General features: G+C 47.4%; 1 protein-coding gene across 1 annotated transcript in view; it reads left to right on the forward strand.

The window, feature by feature from the left end:
* Positions 1-27,674, forward strand: part of ANKRD33B (ankyrin repeat domain 33B) — a 99,775-nt gene that overhangs the window by 43,951 nt on the left and 28,150 nt on the right. The window contains exon 2 of the mRNA XM_040262513.1: positions 15,480-15,609. Coding sequence (XP_040118447.1) covers positions 15,480-15,609 — 130 coding nt within the window. The remainder of the gene's footprint in view (positions 1-15,479; positions 15,610-27,674) is intronic.

Here is a 27,674-nt window from a genome sequence, read left to right on the forward strand (position 1 = left end):
AGTACTAAAAGTATCTGTATGTATGTATTTGGGTATATATGTATGTATGTGTGTATGTATGTATGTATGTATGTATGCATGCATATGTGTGTGTGCTAAGTTGCTTCTGTTGTGTCTGACTCTTTGCGACCCCATGGACTGTAGCCCACCAGACTCCTCTGTCTGTGGGATTCTCCAGGCAAGAAGGCTGGAGTCAGTTGTCATTCCCTCCTCCAGGGGATCTTCTGACCCAGGGATTGAACCTGGGTCTCCCACATTGCAGACATATTCTTTACCATTTGAGCCCCTAGGGTGGCTTCCTATATACATTTTATATATAATTATATATACACACATATATATATAATTGGATTTGAACAAGAGACTGTATATAGTTGAACAAAGTAGTTTCCAGAAATCACTAACAATCTATTGTAAATCCAAACAAGCAGTTTGCAGTGATAATAAAATTCACATTTTATGCAAAATTAGTCTACAGGGAAGTTGTTTTGAATTATAACGATTTTGAATTTATCCATTTCTAATCTGAAGATAGAGGCTTCCTTGGTAGCTCAGTTGTAAAAATCCACCTGCCAGTGTAGGAGACGTGGGTTCAATCCCTGGATCAGGAAGATCCCCTGGAGCAGAAATGGCAACCCACTCCAGTATTCTTGCCTGGAGAATCCCATGGATAGAACAGCCTGGCACGCTCAGTTCATGGAGTTCCAAAGAGTTGGACATGACTTAGCGATTAAACAAAAACCATAAATCTAAAGGTAAGCCCTGCTGTGGAAAGAAGTATCCTGCTATAATTTTATATGTTTTGTGTTTAGTAATACTTATTTCTTTATTTAAAACAATTTATTAAGCATCTCTTTATTTAAAGCAGCTGAGTGAAAATTAAGGATCACCTATAACCTCATGCCAATATCATTTTCTTTGTATAATGAGAAAATGTGCATGCCTCCAAAGGACGTTGAAACAGACTTCAAATACAAAGTACAGCTGTGAAGGCTCCTTTTTGCCAGTTTGTACTGAAGGTGACCGGTTAAATTTCTTATATCCTCTTTCGGAAAAGTAAAAGATCTTTTACTAATTGTGTCATTGCAGGCGCCATGCACACATTTCAGAAGTTCACCCCGAAAGAGGTTATGTCATACATCGTTGTCCCTTGGTATCCAAGGTTTAAGTGGTTCCAGGTTGCTGCCTCCCTCATTACCAAAATCCAAGGATGCTCAAGACCCTTAAATAAAATGATGTACTATTTGCTTATAACCAATACAATTCTCCTATGTAATTTTAAATCATCTCTAGGTTATGTATAATGTCTAATTCAATGTAAATGCTATGTAAATAGTTGACAGAACATAGCTATTCAAGTTTTGCTTTTGGAGCTTTCTGGAATTTTTTTTTTTTCCAAGTATTTTCCATCCGAAGTTTGTTGAATCCGGAGAGGTGGAACCCGTGGATATGCAGGGCCGATTGTTCACTGTTCCTACTACTTACTGCTACCCTGTGAAGCTCTTTCCACATCAGCACGTGCTTTTTTGCTTCGTTCCTGTTGGAGTCAACAAGTATCCCAGTGTGTGTGTTTCACTAGCCCGTCGTCTCCCATGTATATCTGGGTGGTTTTCAGGTTGTTGCAGGTATAGATCTCTTGACGTACTTTTGATGTCCCTAAGATGAATCCTTGCAGTGGAATTCTTGGAACTGCCTTCGTGTTCTTTGCTTTTGGATGTTGCTTTCATATCTATATTATCCAGCCTCAGATCTGGCCTCACCAGCCTAGGGTGATACTTACCACACTAAAGGCAATTGTCTTCTTTGAGGTCTTCCCAGGACCTTGAGTCATTTCCTTATTTAAAGTGGAAGTAAGATAAAAAGCCCGGAGCTCATGACACCTCCTATCAGTGCTGCAGTTCAAAGTTGAGTCCTTGTTCTGGTGGGAGATTCTGACACATCTCAGGGGTGTTTCATTCATTCAGAAAGTGTTCATTCAGTGTCTTGTAGATACCAGGCACTGGGGGGAAAGTTAAAAAAGCTCCATGATGAGCTCTCTCCGTTTTGAGTTCATCTTCCAGTAAGGAGTCGAGTGCACAGGAAAGTCCAATGAGAGCCTCAGAAAATTAGTTAAAGGATTTGACCCAGGATGTGTAGGAGAATCTGATGAGTGACAGGTGGGCTGAGTGATGAGGACTGGTGGGTCTGCAAAGGTTCGAGGCAAGAAACAGGTAGGCGTAGTGACAAGGTATGGCCCTGCGGAGAACCCAACCAGGGGGCTCAGTTCAGAAGCCCATGCTCTGGCGCTAAATGGTATTCATGGAACAGTGATTTCCAGGCTGGTGCGCTGGCCTTGTGTAAGATGTTTTTGGAATATGTGGCATGAGATTGTTACCAAATTTTCATTTTTCATGCCAGGAAAGAAAGAAAAAAGCTAATCATAAATTGCCTATCCCTGTTATTTTATAAAGGAAAGTACATTTGATGGCCAATCAAGTAGCAAAGACATAATCTTAAAGGACAATTCTTCCCAAGACAAAAATAGATAGTAACTATTGGCACATTTATAAATACATACTACTATGTTGTTGTAGATAGTAACTGTTGACACATTTATGGATATACATATGTGGTTGTTGTTCAGTCGTTAAGTCATGTTTTACTCTTTGCGACCCCATGGACTGCAACACACCAGGCTTCCCTGACCTTCTCTATCTCCTGGAGTTTGCTCACACTCACGTCCATTGAGTCGGTGATGCCTTCCCGCCATCTCATCCTCTGCTGCCCTCTTATTTTGCCTTCAAACACTTATGTCTCATCAGCTGCATTAACAAAAGCTGATATTTCCTCATAATTGTTTCAAATTTCTGCCAGAAATCAACATGCCAGGGGACTTCCCTGGTGGTCCAGTGGCTAAGACTCCAGGTTCCCAATGCGAGGGGCCTGGGTTCAATTCCTGGTCAGGGAACTAGATCCCATGTACGTGTTTGTTATAATTCTGTTTTAGTTTGCTCAGTGTTGGAATTTTTGCCACGGGGATGGTGGTAGCCAGTGCTAACAGGTGGTCAGGGACTGTGTCTGGTTCCACTTGGTTCCCCAGCGTCAAGCTGATCCCTGGCACAACTCAGCCCTCAGGAAGCGTTTGTTACAGGAGCTGTGCAAAGCCCGTGGGGTTCCTTGCTGTGATCGGGCTGCTGAGAGTGCTGAGGCACACCCTGCAGTGGGAAACCCCCTGGAGATCTGCCTGATGACCAGTGGTCACCTCCATGCCCCACCCCCGCTGCACCAGACATGGACATGCCCTTTTCCCTCCCTCCAGACTTGTTAACAGCACTCCGAGGAGACTAATCCAGCTCAAGTGCGTTTACAGGGAAACTGATGTCATAGCATGTAAACTGCACACAAATCTGAATGCCTGGGGAGTCGAGAGGAAGCTTGTTGCCTGTGCTTAGTGGTTGACTTCATTCAGCAGCCCTGGCTCAGTTGGCAAGGGTTTGCCTTCCCAGCACCATTTCATAAAGAATTTAAGACCTGCAGTGATGGACTTCCCCGCAAGCTGTGTGTGTGTGTGTGTGTGTGTATGTGTGTGAGTGTATCCCCACATGACAGAGGGCACCTTCTCTCACAATCATTCCAGATTGTGCTCAGTCACTAAGTTGTGTCCTACTCTGTGACCCCATAAACTATAGCCCGCCAGGCAGCTCTGTCCATGGGATTCTCCAGGCAAGAATACGGCAGTGGTTTGCCATTTCCTCCTCCAGGGGATCTTCCTGACCCAAGGATTGAACCCGTGTCTCCTGGGTCTCTTGCCTTGGCTTTACCATGGAGCCATCTGGGAAGCCCCATTCCAGGTTAGGCCCATGTAAGGGATTCCTGTCTGCGGAGCTGACCTTATAGCCTCTTTATACCCATCATTTCTTTCTACAATATGTTGAAATAATGAGCTAATGTCATGGGAAATTAGAATTCTTAAGCCCTTTTTAAGATACCCCTTTCCTTCGGAATCTTGTTGGGTGGAGAGCTTAACAAGATGATGAGAAGGTGTTTTCAAAAGACTTTCAGAATGGAGAATGCAAGTCAGCCTTCTTCTTACACTGTTTGTGTGTCTGCACCCTGAGCCAAGCTGAACCACAAAGCCAGTCCCTCATGGGGACCTTGTCTCTCTTACGACACTGTATTTGCTGTAACCAAGTAGTATAATTTATTTTCACCATGGATCTCCACCTTCATCCCCCAGTGGAATATATTCTTTTCTTAGGCCCTGATATTAATTTGCATTGTCTTTCAAGTTAACAGAGGAAAACTTTACTGCAGTTTTTTAGTGCTAGAAGGCCAGCCCAGCAGCTGTTTTATGATGTTTGTCTGACAGATTTTCAGGCTCACGGACAGTCTTTCTCTGAGGTTACGGGCTTTACTACCTACCTGCCATCTGCCCCCTGACCTCATCAGCTATCCCAGCTGTAAATATGGCTCTGGTTACCTGGTAACAAGCCTCAGAGTACAGTGTCCTGTCACACGCATCAGCAAATGTGGGTTTTGTTTTTGTTTTGTGTGCAGTTTTGTTGTTGTTTTGACTGCAGCTCGTGGCTTACAGGCTCTTAGTTCCCCAATCAGGGATCAAACCTGGGCCCCAGCAGTGAAAGCACCGCAAATCCTAGCCACTGAACCGCCAGGGAATTCCTGCAAATGTTTCATGAGATACATGACACCTAACCCACACTGACAAAGTAATAGTTTCGATGAGAGTTATTTAAAGTCTGCAAGTTCAGGCTGTTGATTTAGGGAAAAAAAAAAAAAACTCACACCTGAACATTGAGAGTTGTGTCTTGTTTGGTGGGAATTTATAGGACTTTAAGCCTGGCAGAGAGCATCTCAAGGAACCCTGGGGAAGGAGCCAGGTTGTGTAGAAGTTTTGCAACAAAGGTCGAAGTCTGAACAGCAAAAGATTATTGTTGATTAAAGAAAACCAGATAACCCGAAGTATGGAATTTAGTGCTTTTCTATGTATGGGAAGATGCAAGAGTCTGGGCCCCCTGAGATCATTCCTTTGATAGGCACCTCAGCTGTCTGGGGCCAGTGTCCTGAGCTTTCACATCCTGAGTTTTCTCGGGGCTCACCATAGCTAGTGGCTGCAGTCTGCTGGCTGCTAGATTTCAGGTATTCTTTCCTGGCTGAGTTCCCCCTGGGTTTACCAACTTGCTGTCCTTGGTGGCTGTAATCACTGGTGACTGTGCCATCCTTGTTTACTGATATGGCAAGAAATATTCCTGTTCTCAAGGCAATGTTACTGTAATAGCTGCTGGGCCCCTTTGATGTTGTTTAGTTCACTAGCTCTCCTCCGACTCTTTGTGACCCCACGGACTGTAGCCCACTAGGTTCCTCTGTCCGTGGGATTTTTCAGGCAAAAATACTGGGATGGCTTGCCGTTTCCTTCTCCAGGGGATCTTTTTGACTCAGGGATTGAACCTATGTCTCCTGCATTGGCAGGCAGATTCTTTACCACTGGCATTACCATTGGAAGCCCTTACCAACGAATGTGATGGTGAAAGTTCAAATCCATTTGCCGTCTAGAAAGAAACTGTTTACCAAAGTTCTAGTACTACTTCATGTATTCAACAAGGATATATCAGCCTCGCTGTGTTCTTGGGGCCAGGGACCTGGCAGTGACCATCCTGGAACTAACTTTCTTGTCATGGTGCTTAATCATAAATGAGATTATTGAAACAATGCCCAACACATTTTACCTAACAAATTATGCCCACCATAGTGGTCATGCGTGGTCGCCTTTTAGAAATATATCTCGAAGAGCCAACTCACTGGAGAGGACCCTGATGTTGGGAAAGACTGAAGGCAAAAGGAGAAGAGGGTGGCAGAGGAAGACATCTGTTAAATAACATCACTAACTCAATAGACACGAATTTCAGCAGACTCTGGAAGATAGCGAAGGACAGGGATGCCTGGTATGCTGCAGTCCACGGGGTCGCAAAGATTTGAACACGACTTAGTGGCTGAACAATGACAAACATCCTTAGAGGACCAAAATTCTGAATTTCTTTCATAAGGTCACATAAACTTTTCCCTGCGCCTATTGATGGTATTATTATGGAGAAAGGAATTTTATAGAAATAAAAAATTTTCGATTAACTGAAGTTTACTGTCTTTCTTCTGACCTTTAAAAAATTGCACTATGAACGGCAAAATGTTTTCTTACGATTGGAAACGGGCAATGTCCCCTTTCTTCTGTATTATCAGGGGAATTACTGCATTACTGTGCCACATGGCTGTGGGCTTTGCATCTGCATTTTGGTGCCTCAGTCTCTCCCCTTGCTGTTTGTGAGCTCCCGTTTCTCCTGCCCACTGCCTCCACCCCCCTCTTCACAGATGGTTCTCTCTCTCTCTTTTTAGTTGTTTACAGTTGTTGTGATAAAACTGTATTTCCTTATGAGACTTATTAATGTAAATACTGTGCTTGCTTTCTTGTTTTTCATTGTGAATTAAAATCATGTAAATTCCTCATAAATACGGCTTTGTTTTAGAGGATTCTAATTGTACCAAAGGGTTTCCCTGGTGGTTGAGTGGTAAAGAATCTGCCTGCCAGTGCGGGAGACATGGGTTCAATCCTGAATCAGGAAGATCCCCTGGAGAAGGAAATGGCAACCTACTCCAGTATTCTTGCCTGGGAGATCTCCATGGACAGAGGAGCCTGGCAAGCATGGCATCATCCATGGGGTGGCAGAGAGTCCAACTTGACTTAGCAACTGAACAATCAGTGACTAAACAACCGAAACAATTATACTGAAACAGTGAAAAGTGAAATGAGTTCTCTGAAATGTTCCATCTCCACTGACCTTGTATTCATCAGGGGTCTCCAGAGAGCTAGAACCAGAAGAGAGTGTGTGTATCTATGGATATATAGAGATACACATAGTTAGATGTGTGTGTTCAGTCGCTCAGTCATGTCTGACTCTTTGTGACCCTATGGACAAACTGTAACCCGCCAGGCTCCTCTGTAGCTATGTACACACATGTTGACTTAGAGAGATATAGCCATATAGTTGGTGAGATTTATCCATAGCTGTCCATTTATGTCTGTATTTCTATATATGAGGGAGGGATCGAGAGATTTATTTCAAGGAATTGGTTCACACAATTATGGAAGCGTGGGTGAGCCAAAATCTGCAGGGTGGAGACTCAGTGGAGAATTGTAGTTTAGGTCCAAAGGCAGTCTGCTAGCAGAATTCCTTCTTGCTTGGAGGAGGTAAGTCTTTTTTTATTCAGGCCTTCAGCTGATTGGATGAGGCCCACCCACATCATGAAGGTTCAGTTCAGTTCAGTTCAGTGGCTCAGTCGTGTCCTACTCTTTGCGACCCTATGGACTGAAGCACACCAGGCCTCCCTGTCCATCACCAACTCCTGGAATTTACCCAGACTCATGTCCATCACGTTGGTGATGCCATCCAACCATCTCATCCTCTGTCGTCCCCTTCTCCTCCTGCCCTCAGTCTTTACCAGCATCAGGGTCTTTTCCAAGGAGTCAGTTCTTCGTATCAGGTGGCCAAAGTATTGGAGTTTCAGCTTCAGCATGAGTCCTTCCAGTGAATATTCAGGACTGCTTTCCTTTAGGGTGGATTGGTGGATCTCCTTGCTGTCCAAGGGACTCTCAAGAGTATTCACCAGTTAGCATCTACTGATTTAAATGTTAATCTCATCCAAAAAACGCTTTCACAGAAATATTTAGAATAATGTTTGATGAAATATCTGAGTACACATAAAATTAACTCTCTTCCATTCCTGTTTAATCTTGGTGTAATCCTTCTAAGTGTTTTGTGTCCATTTTCATGTGTGTGTGTGTGTGTGTGTGTGTGTGTGTTGAGAGGTTTAACACATTTAGAGGATGATCTTTTTTTCTCCCTCCCTCTTAGTCTGTTAATATAATAAATGATGTCGTTAGAAAATGTTAGACACTCAGTCGTGTCAAATTTGCAACACCATGGACTGCAGCCCTCCAAGCTCCTCTGTCCATGAGACTCTCCAGGCCAGCATACTGGAGTGAGTTGCTATGCCCTCCTCCAGGGGGTCTTCCCAACACAGGGATCGAACCCAGGTCTCCTGCATTGCAGATGGGTTCTTTACCGTCTGAGCCACCCAAGGAAGCTAGTGTTATACATCCTTTTTTTTTTTCTTTCTTTTAAAGTTTATTTTGATGTGGACCATTTTTTAAAAATCTTTATTGAATTTGTTAAAATTTTGCTTCTGTTTTATGTTTTGGTTTTCTGCCTGTGAGGCATGAGGGATCTTAGCTCCCTGACCAGGGACTGAACCTGCAGTCTGTCCACTGGAAGGTGAAGTCTTAATAGACTGCCAGGGAAGTACCTCAGAGAAGGCAATGGCACCCCACTCCAGTACTCTTGCCTGGAAAATCCCATGGACGGAGGAGCCTGGTGGGCTGCAGTCCATGGGGTCGCTAAGGGTCGGACATGACTGAATGACTTCACTTTCACTTTTCACTTTCATACATTGGAGAAGGAAATGGCAACCCACTCCAGTGTTCTTGCCTGGAGAATCCCAGGGACGAGGGAGCCTGGTGGGCTGCCATCTATGGGGTCACATACAGTCGGACATGACTGAAGTGACTTAGCAGCAGCAGCAGCAGCAGCAGCAGCAGGGAAGTACCTATATCATCCCTTCTTCCTGCAAGGAATGGGGTTTTGGTTTGTTTATCTCTGTTTTTTGATGTACAAATGCTTACAGTTTTTAAGCAAAAACAGTTTGACATTTTGGTTGTCTTTGCTCGGTCTTTCTCACTGTATGTAGTCTTTGAAAATTAGGGCTGTACTTTGAGGACCAGCTAGAGTTTCTAGCTGATCTCCATATGGGGGCTTCCACTTGTAGGTAGCTTACTTTTATTTTACTCTAATAACAGTATTTTATTCTCATAAATGCTTTGCTTGTAATTAAAAAAATAAACTGTCTGTGGCTTCAGAGAACCATGTGCCAAGTGGGCTTCTGTGGATTCAGCAGGGGAACAGTACTTTCCTTTGCAACAAGTCTTTTGTTGAATGGTCTTGGGAGGCCATGGTCTGGGGTCGCCACTGTACCTCTCCTTCCAGCTTCCTGTAAGGGGTACCAAGATGCTCCAGATGAAACAGAGTTTGTGTGTGTGTATTAGTTGCTCAGTTGTGTCCGACTGTTTGGGACCCCATGGACTGTAGCTCACCAGGCTCCTCTGTCCATGGAATTCTCCAGGCAAGAATGTTGGAGTAGGTAGTGATTCCCTTCTCCAGGGGATCTTCCCAACACAGGGATTGAACCTGGGTCTCCTGCATTGCAGGCAGATTCTTTACCATCTGAGCCACCAGGGAAGCCCCCTAAAGAATTGAAGTTATATAGCTAAACGCTAGTTTTAAAAATACAAATGTCAGATATTTGGGACAGATTCCCAGAAAATAGGAGAAAAAGGTAATGATTTTTTCTTGTTGTTGCTGTGGGTTTATTTTAAAATAATTTTGTTTAGTTTTGACTGTGCGGAGTCTTCCCCGCTGTGCAAGCTTTTTCCTAGTTGTGGTGAGCGGGGGCTCTTCTCCAGTTGTGGTCCACAGCCTTCTCACTGCGGTGAATTCTCCTGTTGTGAAGCACGGGCTCTAGCGTCCACAGGCTTCAGCAGTTGCCCACCTGGGCTCTGGAGCATGGGCATGATAGTTGCTCCTTGGTGAGTGGGATCTTCCCGGACCAGGGATCGAATCCATGTCTCCTGCATTGGCAGGCAGATTCTTTACTTCTGAGCCACCAGGGAAGCCCAGCTAATGATTTTTAATAGTTGTGGAAGTTTCTGTCGAGACTAGAGCTGCTACTTCTGTGTTCAGCACCATTTTATCCTGAGCCCTTATATTTCGTTATCTGTGGTTTTTTTTTTTTTTTTTTCTGATAATCTTCACTTCTGACCTAAGGTTATGCTAAGAGTTCCAAGGCCATTCTCAGGAGGGGCCTATGTACATTTGGGGAAGGCTTACTTTAGGGGCTGGAAGTGTTGTGATTCTAGAAAAGACCCTTCTTGTTGGGGTAGGGGGAGTGGAGGTGATGATCTGAAAGAATCGAGAACTTCAGGAACCCTGGGGAGCATTTCTCTATTCATTATTTGCCAAAGGGAATTCTTCCTTTTAATCTGGAATTCTTTTTTTTTTTTCCTTTTGGCCACACCACCACGTGGCTTCTGGGATCTTAGTTCCCAGACTAGGGATTGAACCTGAGCCCTCTGCAGTGAAAGTGTGGCTTCCTAACCACTGGACCCCTAGAGAACTCCCGGAATCTTACCTAAGCGTTGGATGGCAGGATTAGCAAAGGCAGATGTCCTTTAAGATGTTTCTGTAGGACAGGTTTGCAATATATATATATTTTTAAAAAAACTTTCAAAATAACTCTTTCCTTTAATCCAGAAATACTACTTCTAAGAATGTCTCTTGAGGAAAATAAGAAATGATACGCACACAGCCTCAACTCTAGGAATTTTCATGGCAGGTTTGACTCATAATGGAGAAAAATGGGAAACAATCTCAAGAGTCCAAGAGTAGAAATCCATTAAATTACTAAGATTATGCCATATGTATAATGCCCCACCAGCCGCTGGAAACATTGACACACAAGTACTTTTGTTACCATGTATTTCTGACAAACATACAGCAAATAGTCTTGTGTTTTGGTTTACTTTTTTTTTTTTTAAGTATATGTGTGATTGTGTGTCTGGACTGAAAACTTTTTTTCTAATCTATATTTTTGGATTCTTTTTCCTGTGGTAAATCTGAACTTCTTATGGAATTATATAAAAAGGAAGTGGCTATATTTTGTACAACATGCCTCATTTGTAAGTCAGGAGGAAATTATAGAATATTTGAGAAATACTATCATTCAAAGAAGTTCAAGGGGAATCTCACATCTTCTGGGCCATTGCAGCGAGTCGACAGGTTAGCTGGCGGGACAGAGGTGTTGGTAGCAGTGAACTCTGGTTATCAGAGACACAGAAAGCTTGTAAGTTAGAGCCTGGCTGGGCTGACTCCATGCTCTTTTCTCCTTTAAATTAAATTATTGTGAAACATTTCATCCTAGAGATAGAATGACCTGTTTCAAAGGATGCAAAAGCAAGAAGGATTGAAATAGCCTTTACTGTAGTCACAGAATTATACAGCTCACTTGGCTGCAGTATGAATGTCAGCATTAAAGAATCAATAGTATTCTTTAAAACTTCAGAAATTGTAATGCTTGACATTTAGTATAGTATATTGGGAGAGCAACTTGGAGCCTTATTGAAATAAGCAGGGGGGTTACTCACGTCCTCTCCTCATTCCATGAAAAATTACATTCTTATTAAAAATCTGGTACAAATAGCAGTTACTGAAGCCCTAGGGCTCTAGAGCCCGTGCTCCACAACAAGGGAAGCCACTGCAGTGAACAGCTTGGGCACCGCCACTGCAATGAACAGCTTGGGCACCGTCACTGGAGCGGAGTCCCCGCCCACCGCCACTAGAGAGGAGTCCCCGCCCACCGCCCCTGGAGCAGAGTCCACGCCCACGGCCACTAGAGAGGAGTCCCCGCCCACCACTGCTAGAGAAAGCCTATGTGCATCAGCAAAGACCCAGTGTAGGAAAAAAAAAAAAAAAAAGTAATAATCTGGTAAAAAGAGCTGGGCCACCGTGGGGTTGCCCTAAACTTCAGCTTTGCATCCCCAAGCGCTGGTGGGTGCGACTGGCAAGGCTCAGTCACCTGCTCATTCACTCCTGATTTCTAACTCTGGGGTTTATTTTAGGATCTCACTGAATCCTTTGTTGCAAAGTGTCTTGATCACCTTTGGCTGCTGTAAGGAAACATCATAAAATAGGTCTTTGTGACCCCATGGACCATACCATCCATGAAACTCTCCAGGCCAGAATATTGGAATGAGTAGCCTTTCCCTTCTCCAGGGGATCTTCTCAACCCAGGGATCAAACCCAGGTCTACCTGCATTTCAGGCGGATTGCTTACCAGCTGAGCCACAAGGGAAGCCCAACAACAGGAGGCTTAACAACAGGAATAGATTTCTCAGGGTTCTGGAGGCTAGAAATCTGTGGTCAGGGGCCGGCACGTGGGGCTTTTGTCCTGATACTGGTGCACAGTGACCACCCGCATCTTCGTCTGTCCAGCATCTGCAGGAGTCCCTGTGGGGTGGTTTTTTCTCATGCCAAGCATGCGGGTTTTCTCTGACACCAAATCCAGGTTGTTTTTCTACACTAATTCTCCAGTTCTCCAACCCCAGAAGGGTGTCCAACAGTTCAATTCTGACATATCTGGAGTCAGTGGGGAGTCAGTGGGGACCCCGTGGATTCAGGGCTAAGTCCCACAAGGCCGCCCCCACCTCCGATGCGAGTCGCCGGAATCAGGGGCCTCCTCCTGACTGACTGTCTATAAATTTAGGGGTTCCCACAGCCTTTCCTCGGGTTCAGTAATTTGTGAGAACGACTCACAGAACTTGAGAAAGTGCATTAAGTCCCACTGCGTGTGTGCTCAGTTGCTCAGTTGTGTCTGACTCTGTGTGACCCCATGGACTGCAGCCCACCAGGCTCCTCTGTCCATGGGATTTCCCAGGCAAGAATACTGGAGTGGGTTGCCATGTCCTCCTCTAGGGGATCTTCCTGACCCAGGGATCAAATATGATTCTCTTGCATCGGCAGGTGGATTCGTTACCACTGGGCCACCAGGGAAGCCCCTTAAGTCCTGTTACTGCTTTATTATAAAGACTGCAACTCAGGAACAGAAGCACAGATGGAAGAAAAGCGCCAGGTGTGGGCAGAGGGTTGTGGGACTTCCCTACCCTCTCTAGGAGCTCCACCTCCCAGCACCACGGTGTGTTCACCAATGCAGAAGCTCTCTGCACCCTGTTGTTTCAAATGTTATGGGGGTTTCATTAACTGGCATGGTCTGTACAGCTGTTGAATCATTAGTAATTGGTTTCAGTTTTCAGTCCTTCTCTACTCCACCCTAGAGATAGGAGTGGGTGTGGGGGCGGGGAGCAGTGGAACTAACAGATCAACCTTTCTAAGCTTTCTAGAAACCAGCTCCAACCTGAAGCCACCTGGCACCCGCCCCCACTGTGAGTCATCTCATCAGCATACAAAAACTGCATTCCAAGGACCTTAGGAGCTGTGTGTGTGGCTGAGGGCAATGAGAACGCCACACACCCCTGACCCTCCACTCCAGTCAGTCAGTTCAGTCCCTCAGTCATGTCCGACTCTTCATGACCCCATGGACTGCAGCACGCCAGGCCTCCCTGTTCATCACCAACTCCATTGAATTGGTGAGGCCATCCAACCATCTCATCCTCTGTTGTTCCCTTCTCCTCCTGCCTTCAATCTTTCCCAGCATCAGGGTCTTTTCCAATGAGTCAGTTCTTTGCATCAGATGACCAAAGTATTGGAGCTTCAGCTTCAGCTTCAGTCCTTCCAGTGAATATTCAGGACTGATTTACTTTAGGATGGACTGGTTGGATCTCCTTGCAGTCCAAGGGACTCTCAAGAGTCTTCTCAAACACCACAGTTCAAAAGCATCAATTCTTTGGTGCTCAGCTTTCTTTACAGTCCAACTCTCACATCCATACATGACTTCTGGAAAAACCATAGCTTTGACTCAATGGACCTTTGTTGGCAAAGAAATGTCTCTGCTTTTTAACATGCTGTCTAGGTTGGTCAAAGCTTTTCTTCCAAGGAGCAATCGTCTTTTAATTTCATGGCTGTAGTCACCATCTGCAGTGATTTTGGAGCCCAGAAAAATAGTCTCTCACTGTTTGCATTGTTTCCCCATCTATTTGCCATGAATTGATGGGACTGGACGCCATATCTTAGTTTTCTGAGTATTGAGTTTTAAGCCAACTTTTTCACTCTGCTCTTTCACTTTCATCAAGAAGCTCTTTAGTTCTTTGTGTTCTGTCATAAGGGTTGGTGTCATCCTATCTCAACCATCATATCTGAGGCTATTGATATTTCTCCCGGCAATCTTGATTCCAGCTTGTGCTTCATCCAGCCTGGCATTTCGCATGATATACTCTGCATATAAGTTAAATAAGCAGGGTGACCATATACAGGCTTGATGTATTCCTTTCCTGATTGGGAACCAGTCTGTTGTTCCATGTCCAGTTCTCACTGTTGCTTCTTGACCTGCATACAGGTTTCTCAGGAGGCAGGTCAGGGGGTCTGGTACTCCCATCTCTTTAAGAATTTTTCACAGTTTGTTGTGATCCACACAGTCAGAGGCTTTGGCGTCGTCAATAAAACAGAAAACTGTTACTACTTGGATAGAAAACTCTGTTGATTTCTACCCAACAGCCAGAATTTAATGCAGGTAATGGACAGTGGCTTCCCTGGTGGCTCAGAGGTTAAAGCGTCTGCCTGGAATGCGGGAGACCTGGGTTCGATCCCTGGGTCGGGAAGATTCTCTGGAGAAGGAAATGGCAACCCACTCCAGTACCCTTGCCTGGAGAATCCCATGGAGGGAGGAGCCTGGTGGGCTACAGTCCATGGGGTCGCAAAGAGTCGGACACGACTGAGCGACTTCACTTTCACTTTCAATTGACAGTGGACTGCCCCAATCACTCCCCATCTCACTCAGAGCAAACTCTAGTTTTGCCCTGGCCACTGAGACCACCTGTGGTCAGCAACCTGCAGGCTGGTCCCTGGGTGGCCAGACCTGGCCCTCTGTCTGCACCTTCCCCCTCCATATCCCCTTGGCATCTTCCACCTCCTCTGTCCATACCCAATGTCCCATCTCAGTGAACCCTCCCCTGCTCCGGGTGCTGAGCCACGTGGACCCTGGGCTCACAACCTCCCTGACCCGAGGAGTCTACTTTATAACACATTCACGTCTTAGGTCTGTAGCGGATGCCTTTTCCTCCGGTTAGAATGGAATGCAAATTATCGATATTTGGCAACTCTGCAAGGAAGTAAGAGACTTCCGTTTGGCAGGCTGCCCCGGCTTCTGGAGCTGGATGAGAAATAAATCTGTGTCTAGGTGGGGTCGTGGTAAAGGCAGGAAATAGTTAAATGCAAGATATTTTATAAATAAATATTTAAGCATAATGAGAGCCAGTTTTCTCACTGTTGACAAAGGGAATTGCATTCATGGCAAGGAACAAAAACAAGAAAGAACCTCGTGAGGTTGGATTAAAATTAGTTGTTGATATGAATTCGTAGTTTTCAAGATGTGTAACTAAAGATGGAACGAAATGTAGATGTGAAAACAAACAGCAACAAAGAATGGAATGCAAGTGCCCTGAGGGCAGGGCGTACCCAAAAGTGTCTGGGCAGGGCGCTCCGCACGCACGTGAGAACGGACCATGGCCGGCTGCTCCAGCTGGATGCTGAGATCTGGAACTGGGTCCTTGATCTCTCACCCCTGCTCGTCCCGCCCACCGGAATGCTGGCAGGGTCTGCGGCGATGGTGCTCGCTCTGCCCTTCTGACCCACTTCCCTCTTCATTTCTAGACTGGCCTTATTGTCGCCTGCTACCATGGCTTTGTGGATACTGTGGTGGTCTTAGCAGAGTGCCCTCATGTTGATGTCAACTGGCAGGACAGCGAGGGGAACACCGCCCTCATCACGGCTGCCCAGGCAGGTAAGACCCAGCTTCCCCTTCCCTCCCCAGAGCCCACGAGGTCGGACCAGGGCCCCCAGGCCATGGGGGCCTTCACTTGACCTCAGCTCCTGAGACTGGTGTCGCAAGTGTGCCACTGATCAGAGGTCATGCTTTACTGCTGAGAAGGACAGGAAAGGGTTGAGGGTGGGTGCATTCTGTTTGTGCGTTTGGGACAGTGTGTTGCTGAGTCCACGCCCGTACTGCTGTCTGCAGGATAGGACAGTCAGTCCAGAGACAAGGGGTTGGGGTAAGGAATAGTGACTTTCTTCAAAAAGCCAGAAGACCGAGGAGATGGTGGACTAGGGCCCCCAAAGAACCATCTTACCCGAGTTAGAATTCAGGCTTTGTTTTTACTAAAAGGGGAGAGGGGGTGTGTGGCTGGTCGCTTACCAACTTCTTGGTGCTAGAATCCTTTGTTCTTGTGGCTGTCTGGGCAGGTCTGGTCACAAGGTTCCTGTAAATCTCCACCAGGACAATTGTTATTTTCTGCTCTGCCACCCTTAATCTCTATATGAACGGAAATGTGTTACACTTTTAAAGGTCAGAGCCTTGAGAATGGGCTGTCCTGTACAGTTCCTGCTCGAGGCGGCATTGTCTTACAGAAGGTGGAGATCCAGCATGACTAAGCACAGGCCTCGGAGCACAAGGGCTGAGGGGAAAGGAGTAGATCCAGTATGGAGTCAGGTCTGTTCTCTGTTACTAGTGCAGTTCACCTGCTGGCGCAGGACTCAGTGTGGGGCGGGATTAGCTCTGCAGCTGCTGGAAGCCTTTGACTGTGAAACTGTACTGGACACCCAGCTTGCACGTCAGCTCTCCTAGAGCCTAACACCCCACCAGTGCTCGGAGACCCAGGGTCCGAAAGATGCTGGTGAACTCATGAGTGGGAGAGACCCTAGTGACAGTTAATGTATAAAATATGGATACATTTAGGAGGTAACTTTGCACTTTGCCTGGAGACGTAGAGAAAAACCAGGGGCTTCTTGCTGAGAGGGTGTCAGCGTGACAAGGCGGGGCTGTTGGTGAGAGCCCCTTGTAAAGGGTAAGCATCCTTCCTGCCCAGGATTTTCGTCTCCAGAGGTGATCCTTACACCAGCATTGCCAAGCGCACCGTGCACAGCTCTCTGATTTTGGAATTGGACTTGGATCTGCCTGGTGGCTCAGATGGTAAAGAATCTGGCTGTACTGCAGGAGATCTGGGTTCGATCCCTGGATGAGGAAGATCCCATGGAGGAGGGCATGGCAACCCACTCCAGTGTTCTTGCCTGGAGAATCCCCATGGACAGAGGAGCCTGGTAGGCTACAGTCCATGGGGGTCACAAAGTGTCTGACAGGACTGAGCAGCTTAACTCTAACTTTGTGAGACGAACACGAAACGATGCTTGTTCCTTCAGATACGCTTTATTTGTAACTGTAGCATTAACTGGGTTTGTAATTGACCGCTTTCAAAATTCTTGGCTTTCAAAATTCTATCTATTGCATCAGTCGGGTTCTCAGCTTCCAGCAGAGAAATTGCTTCAGGCTGAGTTAAGAAGAAAGGGAGTTTGTCTTAGAAAGGAATGTGGGCCACGATTTAGTGTTGCTGAGAGCTGCTGAGAACTGGAGTCAGGGCCGGGAAGCTGAAGAAAATGCCTGGACCAGACTGCATGTTGATTCTGGAAAGGGAACTTCTGTGGGGGCCACCCGAGGGGGACCTCGCTATCCTACCCTGCATCACCAACTCCCGTATCTAAGCCTGCCTGAGTGGCTGATCTTGGAGCTTGGGGGAAGCAGAGACTCAGTGTCCTACCGTTTCATCCTTTTAATGGGAAGTCGTCTGTGCACACCTGCTTTTCAATCAAGACGCCTAAGGTGGAAAACCCCAGAATCAGCCAGGTGTTTCGACTGTGCTCACTCACACCTGTCCGCCTTGTGGCGAGACAGGGCGTGAAGCCTTCCCTCATATGGAGGCACTCCAGACTCTGAAAGCCCAGATGCAAAAGAGTAAAAGGACTTTGTGAGAAGCGTTCAGTGACCGAGGCCTTCTCACTCATTAGCCTCCCATTGACCGAGGACCACGGCAGAGACCAGGGGTAGTGAAGTGAAGGGCGTTTCTGCCCTTGAGTAATTGTCCAGCTAAATGGCCATCTGATGGGGCTCTGATGGAAGGTGTGTCTGGAGATTTGGGGTGAGAACACCCCGTCTAGCCTGGTGTTTTGGGACTGGGGTCATGGAGGAGGGGGCCCAGGGACCCAGAGGGAGCTGGCTCATCTTAGGAAGGGCCAAGGACTGCACGCCTCTAGGATGGGGAAGAAGTGGCCCCATGAGGAAGCAGGACCAGGTGATCAAGGGTCTAGATCCAAGGTGAGGAGATGCACTTGAGTGGCATGAGGCTGGGTGGGTGGTGACAGGGGTGAGATGACCCTGGTGGACAACGGAGTCCTTGTCACAGAGCAGAGAAGAAACAGTCTGTGTGGCAGAAAGCTCAGGTCCCAGTGGTTGAGATGGTGGGCCACGGGGGGAGAGGTGGGTCTGGGCTGGCTTTCAGCCCTTCTGGATGGGGGGTGATGCCAACTCAAAGAGGTGTGCATGAAAGGGTAGGTCATGAGGGGACATACGAAGGGAGAAACATCATCTCCACTTGGGTCCCAGGCCTTTGAAATGCTGAGCCATCTAGGTAAGCGGTCTCTACGGTCAGTGGAGAGTGTGGAGTGCCAGACTCCAGTTCCCACTGGGATTGCCACAGGTTGCCAGGCATCTCTGGGCAGCGGGGCCATGGCATGGACTGGAGCCCGAGTTTCATCCTAGAGTATGAGAAGGAACAGGAAGAAGAGGTTACTTCTTTGCGAGAGCTCTTTGTGTGTGTAGGGGTGTTGGTGGTGCCTGTGCTATCAATACCCATGAGACACTTTCTGAATTCTTGCCTATTTGAGAATATTTTTATTTTGTAGTCACACAGAAAATAACAACTTGCCATTTTCCTGTTGTTGTTGTTTTTTTTTTTTTTTAGAAAAGAACTGTGTTGCAAAGGAGCAATCTGAGTCCAGCCTGATTTTTGTTTTTGTGACACCCTGATGTGTCTTAGACTGTGATGATGCCTGCCCCCTATCCTTGACAAGGCACAGAACCCAACCAACCACCGCCAACAAAAAACCCCGAAAATGGTCATACCGTGTATTTCCATTCCTTCTCTCTTTGTTTGACTCATGTTAGGCATATTTTTATTTTTGGGAACACTTTCCTGTTACTTCTTTGAACACTGTATCAGCCTTGTTTTGTTTTTTCTTCCTGGGATTCCCTCTTAGGTGTAGCTTCGATCCTCCTCTCAAAACTCTCTGTCATCATTTTTTCTTTTCTCCTCTTTACTCTTAAGATCTTTGGAAATGCTGCACATGACTTCATTAGTTTGTTTTAACACTATTCACTGGGTTGTTGTTGTTCAGGCACTCAGCTGTATCTAGGTTCTTTGCAATCCCATGGACTGCAGCACACCAGGCTTCCCTGTCGTTCACTATCTCCCAGAGTTTGCTCAAACTCATGTAGTTTTTTATTCCTGAGCATACTAATGTCTTAGTCCACTTGGGCTGCTATTAACAAAAATACCACACATTAGGAACTTAAACAGCAGAAATTTATTTCTCACAGTTTTGGAGGCTGGAAGTCCAGGGTCAAGGTGCTAGGCCACTTGGTTCCTGGGGAGGCCTCTCCTCCTGGCTTGCACTTTGGCATCTTCCTGCTGTGTCCTTGCACAGCAGAGAGAGGAGATCCAGGGGTCTGGTGTCTCCTCGTGTAAGGACACCAGTCCTGTTGGATCAGGGTCCCATCCACATGACCTCATTTAACCTTAAGTTACCTGCACAAAACCTCCGTCTCCAAGTACAGACACAGTGGGGACTGGGGTTTCAACATAGGAATTTGGAGGAATACGAAGTTTGATTATCTTTACGCAGGGCTCACGCATCTCTGACTGGTTTATTTAAGTCAAAGATGACATGGCTAGTGGGAAGCCGCTGTACAGCACAAGGAGCTCAGCTCGGTGCTCTGTGATGACCTAGCGGGGTGGGATGGGGCCTTGTGAGAAGGAGGCTTAAGAGGGAGGGGATATATGTATACATAGAGTTGATTCACTTTGTCGTACAGCAGAAACTAACATTCTACATTGTAAAGCCATTATCCTCCAATAAAAAAACAATAAATTAAACTGATGATGGTGTAGGTCCTTTCAAGGTTAGAGAGAGGCCCAGCAAAAAGAGAAGAAAAGGGCTCCGTGTGTTTTCCAGGCTCTGGGTCTGAGCCTGGGGTCCAGAGGGAGAAACCCAGGCAGGCTGGGGTCGGTCACCGCAGCTGCTCCCTGCCCTGGGCTGCAGGCGCGGGGTGGGGCAGCAGCCTGTGCCACCATGGTTGAATGTCCCCTACCCCCTGCCTGGTGTCACCTCTGCAGCCGGCAGGAGCTGGGCGTGGGAGCACCATGGGCTTGGCTCGTGTGCCTGGGGATTGGAAACGGCATCAGTGGGTCTCCATGCATTTCTATAGCCCCTCTTTCTCTGGGGACACTGGTGGAACCCCCTGAGGTCTCATACCTGCAAACTATAGGTCAAATCCCCGTAATGCCCTGTCCTTGCCTGCAACCTGCTTCTGTCTCCACTGCATTTGACAGAAATTCCTTCCAGGAATTCTGGCCAGTGGATGGTGTCTTTCTGTGGTTTTTAGTACAGATAAGTCTTCTGCCCGTTGCTTTTGTGGGAAGTGGGGACAGGGGGCAGACTCTTGTGTTCATGGACATCCTGCTCTGCCCTCAAGAGAGCTAGTGGTCCCTGGTGGAGCCTCCCCTCCAAAAAGGTTGGACTGCAGAGCAGCTGGTGGGATGCAGATGGCTGGGGTGTGTTGAAGTGTGTGGGTACCAGCGGTGGGGGTGTGGTGGGGGGTTGGGACTGTGACCCAGACTGGGTCATGCCAGAGGAGGCTGGCAACGTGGTGGCTCTCCTGGGTGCTTTCTCCACGCAGCCCTGCTGATGTTCTGATAAGCTGATTGTAAAATATAGTAGATAATGTTTGGAAAATAAAACACAAGCAATTAAATTAAGGGTGAAAATTGCTGCTTAGCTCCTCACTCACAATTCTTGCCGTTTTTACTTTCTGGAGGGAACCATTGTTAATTATTGGACGTGTCAATGGATCCTGTTTATCTTCTTTTAGAAACAAAATGTAATGTATTTCCTCTTTTTTTCTGGCTTCCACAGCCCTTGACCTACTTAACTGATTTGTCCATGCTCTGTATGGACTGCCCTCCCCCTTGCACGGTGCCCGCTCTCTCCACTGGGGCCCTGACCCCTGGGACACCCACCCAGGCCTGCAGGGAGCCTCCTGGCTCTGCCCACCAAGGTTTGGCACTGAATTATTTGGGAGCGGGGAAGGGTGGAGTGTGGTTTTTGTTCTATTCAGTTCAGTTCAATCGCTCAGTCGTATCTGACTGTTTGCGACCCTATGGACTGCAGCACGCCAGGCCTCCCTGTCCATCACCAACTCCTGGAGCTTGCTCAAACTCATGTCCATCGAGTCGGTGATGCCAGCCAACCGTCTCATCCTCTGCCGTGCTATACTTTAAAGGAAACAGTGTTTCCTTCTTTATCTTAATTGTCTCCATGGGAGGACACTATTTTTCCCTAATATTTTGATACAACTGGGGATGATGACTTGCTGCCCTCCTCCCTGAGAGTATCATGACCTCAGAGCTCAGAGCTTGGTTGTCAGCCTTGAGCTTGTTATTGAACCAAACTTGGGTCTGCTTGCCAGCACGCAGTAAAGCCAACCTGCAGACCCTGGGCTGTGGCGAAGGAAAGGGCAGCGGGTATTGCCGGCGCCAAGTAAGGAGTCCAGGCAGCTACTGCTCCGAAGGCTGGAACCCCCGAAGGCTTTCAGGGAGGGGCTTTTAAAGGCAGGATGAGGAAGAGGGGTTTTGGGTGTCTGATCCGCTTGTGGACGTTCTGCTGATTGGCTGGTGGTGAGATAACTGGAAGTCACCCTCATCAGCCTCTGGTTCCAAGCGGTCTGGGGTCTCGTGCTTACGGGCAGCATACAGTTAACTTCTTCCACCTGGCGGGGGTTTCAGTATCTGCAAAACAGCTTGGAGGACGTGGCTCAGATTATTACCTGAGGCCCTTGAGAAGGAACTGAAGGTCCTTGACTTTGTTTAATGGCTAAACTATTACTTATTTGTTTTGCTTGACTGTTCTCCTTTATTTCTGCATTTCTCACTACTCTGATTAAATGTATTCTTTGGAACTTCAGGAAGGCCTAGGAGGCTAATGTGTTTTTTTTTCTACAAACAAGAGGCTGGCAGAGGATGTGGTGGGGGTGGGGGTGTCTGTCCTGGGAAGGCCCTGGAGGATTACAAGCTCCCCAGTTACAAGCTGAATCATTGTAACCCATGGGTAGATAATCTGTGTTTTAACCCAGATGGCTGGACCCAGTCTCCAGAGCTTTGGATTCTGTAGGTCTGGGACTTCCCAGGTGGCTCAAAGGTAAAAGAATCCACCTGCCAATGCAGGAGACTTGGGTTCAATCTCTGGGTTGGGAAATCCCCTGGAGCAGAAGATGGCAACCCACTCCAGGATTCTTGCCTGGAAAATCCCATGGACAGAGGAGTCTGGCAAGCTGTAGTCTGTGGGGTCAGAAAGAGTTGGAAACGACTTAGCAAACAACGACAGCAAGGCCTGGGGTGAGACTCGCACTGTGCGTTTCCGTGAGTTCCCAGCGAGGCTGGTGCTTCAGGTCTGGGGACCTCACTTTGAGAACTGGAGTGCTACAGGTTCCCATACAGAATGGTGGCCCAAGTGCCTGTCAGCGGGCCTCTGAGCAGGGGCTAGAGTGGTTCACGGAGCCGGGTGAGATGTTATCACAGGGACACAGCCATCTCTAGATCACAGCAGGGATAAAGGCCAGCAGCTGAGCTTCTGTTCATGACTTTCAGGTACTGATCTTTTAACTGAAGAGGCTGTTTGGGATTTTAGTGGATAGAATCAAATGATGCCCCCATTTTAATCCAATTCCATAACCAGTTTTATTTATTTGATGATTTCTTACTACCAAAAAATGTATAGTAATAAGTGCTTACAGTGAAAAATCACTACAGAAGTATTATTTTAAAAAATCATGAGAAATTTCCTGGACTTCCCTGGTGGTCCAGTGGCTAACACTCTGCACTCCCAGTACAAGGGGGTCTGGGTTCAATCCCTGCTCAGGGAACTGGATCCCACATGCTGCAACTAAGACCTGGTCCACCCAAATAAATAAATATTTTAAAAAACTGTTTTAAAAAATAAAAGAAATGTCCCTTCTCTCCCCAGTTCTCTCATTGACTGGCCACGTTCCAGTGGTTACTTTTCCAGAGCTCAGTCTCTCCTTTTCAAACACAAAGCGTGTGCAAGCACCTTTTATTTACTTGGATGGGGCAGTTCTGTAGAGACTTGACTTTAATTGTTTTCACTTAGTAGATCTAGGAGATCTTTCTGCGTGGACCAGTGCACACGAGATTTGCCTGGTTCCTACAGCGCACACCTGAGTGGTGGTGTGTTCACAGCCGTGTCCCTGGCGTCCAGTAGCTGAGAAAGTCAGTCAACTCTGGCTCATGTTTCCATACAAGATCTTCTTTCAAATCAAATATTTATCCAGCAATCACTTCATGTCCAACGGCTGTGTTAAGTGCTGGGTCTACAAGGGGCGGGCAAGGGCCCACGTAACCCTGTCTCCTGAATTTAAAGCCTCATGCTCAAGGGTTTCTGAATGAGCCAGTTACAGACAACGCTGGAGTGCATCTGTTTGTGTCGGGGTCGGGGCTGGTGGGATGTGAGGGAGACAGTTTGGAGGGGTGGGGCACGTACCTGCCAACATCCTGGTGGTACAGTAGAGTAGCTGGTGCACTTAGAGGCTAAACCGAGGAATGGGTAAGGAGACTGCGAGTGGAGATGGGGCCCAAGCTCAGGGAAGGGTCCCGAGGGCAGGGAGCGAGGGGGAGGGCTGCCCCCAGGAGCTGGGGCCTGGGTCACCTGAGCCCCGCGAGCTGGAAGGCACGTCCCCTCTGGCACCTTCCACAGGGCCCCTCCTAAGTCACACCTGAGACTTCAGGGCTAAGGGACCCGATAGGTGTGGTTTGTGGAGGTCAGAGCAGGGCAGAGAAGGAAAGAGAAGAAATGTACGCACAGATTCTCAGAACTCAATCGCTTCATCAAAGGACCGGCACATTTTCAACCTGTCTGTTTACGGAGCCCCTGCGAAGTGGCTTTCTGTTGTTGTTGGCTGTGCCGCAGGGCCTGTGGGATCTTAGTTCCCCGACCAGGGACTGAACAGGCGCCCCCGGCTATGGAAGTATGGAGTCTTAACCACTGGACCACCAGGGAAGGCCCTGCCAAGGGGCTTTTAGGAAAAGCTGTACCAGTTTCAGTTTCCCAGCGTGTCCCCCAGGGCTGAGAACGCGTCAGCTCAAATGGACCTCGCTTACTGTTTGCACCTGTGTGTGTGTTAGCACTTAGTCGTGTCCGACTCTTTGCAACCTATAGCCTGAACTATAGCCTGCCAGGCTCCTCTGTCCATGGGGATTCTCCAGGCAAGAATACTGGAGTGGGTTGCTGTTTCCTTCTCCAGGGGATCTTCCCATTCCGGGGATCGAACCCAGGTCTCCCGCATTGCAGGCAGAGGTCTTTACCGTCTGAGGCACCAGGTGCAGTTGCGTTTCTGTGAGTTTTACTGCGCCTAGGATCTGAAGGCAGTGGCACCCCACTCCAGTACTCTTGCCTGGGAAATCCCATGGACGGAGGAGCCTGGTGGGCTGCAGTCCATGGAGTCGCTAAGAGTCAGACACGACTGAGCGACTTCCCTTTCACTTTTCACTTTCATGCATTGGAGAAGGAAATGGCGACCCACTCCAGTGTTCTTGCCTGGAGAATCCCAGGGACGGCGGAGCCTGGTGGGCTGCCGTAGAGTGGGATTGCACAGAGTCGGACACGACTGATGTGACTTAGCAGCAGCAGCAGCAGCAGGATCTGCTCTGGCTTTTGGGTGCAGTCTCCTCAGTGTCCAATGAAACAAGCTTCCACGATGAGAAAACGGCCTTCTCTTGCAACATGACCTGTCTGAAGGCAACAGTTGGGGGTGAAGGGTGGTTGCTTCATTTTGTGGCATTGTGTTGTTAGGACCTGGGCCCGGCTTCCCAGAAATAATCTTGACCTTTTCCCTCTGGTCCCAAGATGGCCTGGCAGCTCCAAGCAGCATGGCTTCATGTTACAGCATAGGAAGCTTTGGGAAGGAGCAAGTCCCGGTCCGTGTTCTGTTCTCTGAGACAGGAGAGCATTTCCAGAAGTTTCCAGCACAGCTTTGGTTACAGCTGTCAGGCTTGCCTCACACGCCCGGCCCTGCCCAAACAAGTCACTGGCCATGGCAGTGCAGTGACCCCAGTTGACTTGGTCTGGTCAGCATTGGTCCTCACCAAATCTGTGTGGTTAAGGAAGACTGGGAAGTGACCACACATTTGTATTATTTGGTATCACAGCTGTGTATCTCGGCTGAGAGTCAAGAGTCCTGCCTTGGAGTGTAAATTAGGATACAAATGCCTGATCTGCCTGTCTGGTGTTCTCTTCAAAGTGTAACTTTCTCAGGTCCTTCTGCAGAATCAGGATACAGCTGAGGGACTTCACTGGTGGTCTAGTGGTTAAGATTTTGCCTTCCAATGCAGAGGGTGGGGGTTCGATCCCTGGTCGGGAAGCTTAGATCCTATATGTGTTGTGGCCCTGGTCAAAAAACCAAAACAGAAGCAATATTATAACAAATTCAATAAAGGCTTTTAAAACAATGGTTCACATAAAAATAAAATGTAAAAGAAAGATACAACTGAACCTGAATTAGGCTTTCCCTATGGCGAGAATGTATGAAAATAAAGCCTCCAAGAATCCCTAAATATCACTTAGCCAGTAATTTTAACCTATACCAGACTTGCCCTAACAAAAGTATAAAGTGAGATAATGGAAGGAATGAATTACATCCCGGGGGATGGCTTTGTTTATTGTTCAGTCACTCCATCTCGTCCAACTCTTTGCGACCCCAGGGACTGCAGCATGCCAGGCTTCCCTGTCCTCCACTCTCTCTGGAAGTTTGCTCAAACTCATGTCCATTAAGTCAGTAGTGTCATGCAGCCATCTTATCCTCTGTCATCCCCTTTTCCTCAGGCCTTCAATCTTTCTAAAGCATCAGGGTCTTTCCCACTGAGTCAGCTCTTTGCATCAGGTGGCCAAAATATTGGATGGCTTTAGGAGTTTCCTTTTCCTGTTTCTTGTTCCCCTTTAACAGAATGGCAGAAGTAAAATGAAATCAGAAAACCACAGGGGTCTTCTGCACTGGTGATAATATCAAGTTGGTTCAGCACACATAGCCTCTGGTGCATCCTTGAAGCCTGTTATTGCTTGGACATATCTTTAAAGTTCTTCAGAAAATTCACTGAGAGCCAGTCTGGCATTATTTTTTAACTAATTTATTTGTTATTTGTGCCTGTGCTGGGTCTTCATTGCAATGCGCTGACTTTTCTCTAGTTGCAGAGAGTGGGGACTGCTTTTTAGTTGTGGTAAGCAGCCTTCTCATTGCAGTCACGTCTCTTGTGGAGCACAGGCTCTAGGGATCCTGGGCTTCAGTAGTTGTGATTCCCAGGCTTTAGAGTGTGATCTAAATAGTTGTGGTGCATGGGCTTAGTTGCTCCATGGCATGTGGGATCTTCTTGGTCCAGGGATCGAACCTATGTATCCTGCATTGACAGGTGGATTCTTTACCACTGAGTCAATGGCAACCCACTCCAGTATTCTTGCCTGGAAAATCCCATGGACAGAGGAGCCTGCAGGCTACCGTTCATGGTGTTGCAAAGAGTCAGACACAACCGAGCAGCTAACCCCAAAGAAACCCTTCATGACATTCTTCATGTCACTTGCTGCTGGAGACAGGAGGCTTCAGGCAGCAGCCCGGGGGCTCAGGCTGCCCGTATGTGTTCTGACTTGTGAACTGGATTTGGAGAGGGTCCCACTTTCGAGGAGAATGTGTGATTTGGCCTAAGCCGGGGATAAATGCCTCTTCATGGTATTTATCTTATTTTATTATCACTACACCCGATCGTGATTTGAGTCTGACTTCATTGTGATTTTTATGGATTTTTGAAGTGTTTTGCTTTTACTCGGTTTCTGTTTAAAATAAATTAGGGCTTGGCACATCTCTCAGGTTTCCTAGCACTGCCTTGCCTTTTCCCGTAAACTCCAGTTTTCTGAGCCTTTCTGACTGAGCACAGCAATGCCACCTCCTTTGAAGCTGCTGGCCCTGCTCCCCAGCTAGAGAAGATGGCCTGTGTGTGCTCCCCAGCTAGAGAGGATGGCCTGTGTGTGCTCCCCAGTTAGAGGATGGCCTGTGTGTGCTCCCCAGTTAGAGAGGATGGTCTGTGTGTGCTCCCCAGCTAGAGGATGGCCTGTGTGTGCTCCCCAGCTAGAGAGAATGGCTTGTGTGTGCTCCCCAGTTAGAGGATGGCCTGTGTGTGCTCCCCAGTTAGAGGATTGCCTGTGTATGCTCTCCAGTTAGAGAGGATGGTCCTACTCCCCAGCTAGACAGGATGGTCTTTATGTACTCCCTACTGCTGCTCCCACCTGCAGCCCCCCGCCCCCCCTTCTGGATGGGAACAAAGAATCTGTCCTCTTTGTTGGTGCTGCTGGAACCTGATATTTCCAATCAACAGTTCCCTCTACTGGCCTCATTTGGGAAATTCCATTCTGAGTACCTGCTGTCAGAGCAGTCAAGTCTGTGTGTGTGTGTGTGTTGTGCCTGACCATGTCCAACTCTTTGTGACCTTTTGGACTGTAGCCCGCTAGGCTCCTCTGTCCGTGGGTATTTTCAGACAAGAATACTGGAGTGGATTGCCATTCAGTTCAGTAGCTCAGTCGTGTCTATGAATCGCAGCACGCCAGGCCTCCCTGTCCATTGCCAACTCAGAGAATTTACTCAAATTCACGTCCATAGAGTCGGTGATGCCATCCAGCCGTCTCATCCTC

The sequence above is a fragment of the Oryx dammah genome, unplaced genomic scaffold, assembly GCF_014754425.2.
Source record: "Oryx dammah isolate SB20612 unplaced genomic scaffold, SCBI_Odam_1.1 HiC_scaffold_20, whole genome shotgun sequence".
Lineage (NCBI taxonomy): Eukaryota > Metazoa > Chordata > Mammalia > Artiodactyla > Bovidae > Oryx > Oryx dammah.